Source organism: Myotis lucifugus, unplaced genomic scaffold, assembly GCF_000147115.1.
Source record: "Myotis lucifugus unplaced genomic scaffold, Myoluc2.0 scaffold_6, whole genome shotgun sequence".
NCBI lineage: Eukaryota > Metazoa > Chordata > Mammalia > Chiroptera > Vespertilionidae > Myotis > Myotis lucifugus.
In genome coordinates this window covers 19,150,084-19,154,436 of record NW_005871054.1, presented here as the reverse complement: position 1 = coordinate 19,154,436, position 4,353 = coordinate 19,150,084, and the positions used below count along the sequence as shown (strand labels likewise).

The 4,353-nt window shown below is 37.4% G+C and overlaps 1 protein-coding gene across 3 annotated transcripts in view; it reads right to left on the bottom strand.

The window, feature by feature from the left end:
* PRKD3 (protein kinase D3) overlaps positions 1-4,353 on the bottom strand; it is a 53,415-nt gene that overhangs the window by 2,808 nt on the left and 46,254 nt on the right. For all 3 annotated transcript variants that reach the window (XM_023747734.1, XM_023747717.1, XM_014448099.2), the window contains 2 exons: positions 3,360-3,627; positions 841-926 (listed from right to left, as the gene is read on the bottom strand). In XM_023747734.1, coding sequence (XP_023603502.1) covers positions 841-926; positions 3,360-3,627 — 354 coding nt within the window. The remainder of the gene's footprint in view (positions 1-840; positions 927-3,359; positions 3,628-4,353) is intronic.

The window sequence follows — 4,353 nt, the reverse complement described above, 5'->3', positions numbered from 1 at the left end:
CTATAAAAGAAACAAAATCCGTCAACTTTTTTGTTTTAGCACCATAATCATATAATTGACAAGCTCCTACTCATAAGTACTTGCTATAAAGTAAGTTCCATTTGTAATATTTTAAATTATCAGTGTTAAAGATACTTTTTCAAACTGAATATGAAGAAATTAACTAGTTTCTAAAGTTAAAAAATTGTCTCAGGCTTCTGAGGTGGCTAATAATCACTAAAACATTCTGTTCTATACTATGAGAGGTCCATGACTTACTCCTTAAAATAGGGGAAAGTGCTTAGCTAGAATCTATTATCAGAGTAATTTAATAAACCCTGAGAATAACTGATTGCATTTGTTTTTAAGTTAATTCTACCCCTCACTGCTCTTACAATAGTTCTAAAGCTTCTCTCTTTATACTGAAGTTTGTGGGTACCTTTTTATAAATCTATAAAATAGCTTTTGGAGGAACTAAGGCAAATGTTTCAAATGGCATTTCCAGTCTCTTCAATGCAAATATGAACTTTTGAACAGAAATTTATTTAAAAGTAAAGTATACTTGAAAATAATGTGTTATGCTCATTGTACAAAAAGGTGAAACGAACACATAAAGCCCCATGAAAGGCAAATTCATTGCTTTCAGGTGATGGGCGTTTAACTGCCTATCAGTTCTGCACTTCAGTGGTGTTATTGCAAAAACTTCGAGAGATTCAGCCACAGTACAAATTATCACCATAGGACACTTACATTATTCTAAGATGTGTAGAGCCTGTTGATCTTACAGTAGTTTCATTAGGTAAGAGAAATCATAATGATCTGCTCAAATGAGGTTTGACAAAGAGATACACATTTTTTTACCTGCAGCCAGGGATGACTAAGAGATTTGTCCACACTGTAACGTTTTCTCATCTTCACTTGAAGTAGGTTGTTTATCAAATCAATTGCTAAGGAAAATACAAAATTAGATACATGAATTTGGGAGTACAAAGCACCCCAAACTTGTGGCACTGCCTGGAAGGCAGTTCAAGCCATAGAAATACATAAAGGGTTGAGGATTTTTTTCCCCTCAAGGACATGGCCTTTAAACTAAGATGTTAATGATCCATGAAACTGTTTACTGAATTTACAGTGTATCTGTTTTATTAAGGAGGCAATATAAAATACAGGTTAAAAGTATAGACTCTGCTAGGAAGAATTAATATTATTAAAATGTCCATACTACCCAAAGCAATGTATAGATTCAATGCAATTCCTATCAAAATACCAATGGTGTATTTCACAGAACTAGAACAAATATTCCAAAAATTTATATGGAACCACAAAAGACCCCAAATAGCCTAAGGAATCTTGAGAAAGAAGAACAAAGTTAGAGGTAATTACTCTACCTGATATAAAACTATAGTATAAGGCCATAATAATCAAAACAACACGGTACTGGTATAAAAACAGACATACAGATCAATGGAACAAAACAAAGCCCAGAAATAAACCCATGCCTTTATGGTCAATATTCGAGGCAAGGAACATACAATAGGGTAAAGGCAGTCTATTCAATAAATGGTGTTGGAAAATTGGACAGATATGTGCAAAAACATGAAACTAGACCACCTATTTACATTCTGTTTCTTTGTTATGGGGTGGGGCCACAACATTAGTAACCAAGAAACAGAATTTCCGGAGGATGAGGCCCAGAAATCAGGATTTTAAAAAGATTCCCAGGTGATTCTAATGTGCAGCCAAGGTTGAGAATCACTGACCTAGACTAGAGGGTATTATAAGTGAAACCACACAGTCAGAAAGACAAATACCATGTGATTTCACTTATATGTGGAATCTAATGAACAAAACAGAAAGAGACCCAGAAAGAACAAACTGACAAGGGAACAGGGCTGGGTGAAATAGGTGAAGGTATTAAGCAAAAGCAACTCAGACACAAACAACAGTATGGTGATTACTAGAGGGAAAGGAGGGGTGGGGGCATGTATAAGAGGGTGAAGGAGGAATAAGTGGTGGAGAAAGGAGATTGGATGGTGAACACATAATAATACAGATGATGTATTATAGAATTGCACACTTGAAACCTATATAATTTTATTAACCACTGTAACGCCAATAAATTCCATTAAAAAACAAACAAAACTTAGGGGGGGGAAAAAAAGAGTGGAGCCTGCCAGGCTGGGCTGAAGTCATTCTGCCACCTATTCTGTGATACAACGTCAGTTACTAAATTCTACTCTGCCTTTGTTTCCTCATCTGTAAAATAAGGTTGTTGAGAAGATGGCGTTATCTTAATACACGTAAATGGCTTAGAATGGTGCTTAGCACACAATGCTAAGTATTCACATGTTATTTCAAGATGAATAAAACAGATGCTGATTACAAGATAATGCCCTCCCCCTTCCATCATATTGACATCACACTGCTTTCTAGTCCCTGGCTTGGTCTAGAAAAGTTGCCAAGGCCATTACCTTGCCTCCATGGTTAGATTGAGGTGATAAGTTACTACCAAAAGTTCATACTCAAGCCTGGCTGGTGTGGCTCAGTGGTTGAGTGTTGACCAATGAACCAAGAGGTCACTGGTTTGATTCCCAGTTAGGGCATATACTAGGGTTGCAGGCTCAATCCCCAGTAGGGGGTGTGCAGAAGGCAGCCAATCAATGTATCTCTCTCACCGATGTTTCTACTTATCCCTCTCTCTAAAATCATATTTTTTAAAAAGTTCATACTCAACAGTGGTTTTTTTGTTGTTAGGGTTATGATTAAATTTAGCTTTAAGGTTAGTGTTTGGGTATCAATTAAAGGCTAACCAAGTCATCCTTGCTGGACACAACCAGGAATAGCAAACTCAAAACCCTTTACTAGGCAGGAAAAATAAATGTATAAAGCTTTCCAGTAGGGGTCCACAGGAGAGCTGAAAACAAACTGGAGATTCTACTGACTATAAAGCTCATTCTAGATATAAAGAACCTGAGGAGGGACTGTAGGCAGAGACCTCATCAGAAAATAGTCCAGGATTATATAGGGGAGTCGTGGGAGGTGAAGCTGGAAGTAAGCTTGGGTCATATCACAGAAATAGCTGCAGCGTGGTTACAGGGAGACCAATGATATGAAAGTAAACGTGTTTCCTGAAGGTGCATTTGCCAGTGATGACTAGAAAGGACAGAGATTTTAGTAGTTCAAAATGAGCCAAGTGGGGCCTGGATTAGTGCTATGCCTGGGAATTATAAGGAAGAGCGCTCAAAAACAGGTAACTAATTGAATTTGGAAGATGAATAGAAGATGTATATATATAAAAGTAAAAAACGGCTGATGGGGGGGGGGCGGGGGTCACAAAGATTTTCAGACTTAAAAGGCATAGAGCTAAACATTTTTTTTACCTTCACCAGAAATTTCTTTCCATGGATTTGGTGGATACATAAATGCAGCATTTTGGATTTGGTCATTTATATCTTCATCTTCATTAAAAGGAAATGTGCCACTGAGGCTCACATAGACAATAACTCCCACTGACCACATGTCTAGAGAACGGTTGTAACCTTTGCTTCTGAGAACTTCAGGGGCTAAGTATGCTGGAGTTCCTACCACAGACCTCCTGAATGACTTTTCACCAATGATGCGTGCAAAACCAAAGTCACACAGCTTCACCTGCAATTCAAAGGATGGTGTTAATTTTATATTCTTCTACATTATCTATCTATCTAACCTATCCCTAAATGATAGTGTATCACACTTGCCAACTGTGTTGATTATGCATGTCCAATGACTGTAGATAGGGAAATTGTAAAATACATTCATAACCTGTGATTCATTACTAACAGTGCTTCTTTCAAAAAACCACTTTTAGATTCTAGATTCCAGAATGCCAAATACCAGACTGGTGTTATAAGTGTTCAAAGTTGTTTGATGAAATGGAGGGTGCTGATCTTTCTCATTTGGAGTTTAAGGAGATTACTTTTCTATCATCTGTGAGCAAGAATTATGTATTTCATTTTTAAAAAAAATATATTTTATTGATTTTTTACAGAGAGGAAGGGAGAGGGATAGAGAGTTAGAAACATCGATGAGAAAGAAACATCGGCCGGTTTGGCTCAGTGGATAGAGCATCGGCCTGCAGACTCAAGGGTCCCAGGTTCGATTCCGGTCAAGGGCATGTATCTTGGTTGTGGGCACATCCCCCAGTAGGGAGTGTGCAGGAGGCAGCTGATCGATGTTTCTCTCTCATCGATGTTTCTAACTCTCTATCCCTCTCCCTTCCTCTCTGTAAAAAATCAATAAAATATATTTTATTTAAAAAATAAAATACAAAATTTAAGCAAACAGATGGAAAGATATTTATCCTCCCCAGCTATCGAGAGATTGGGACCTGCAGCC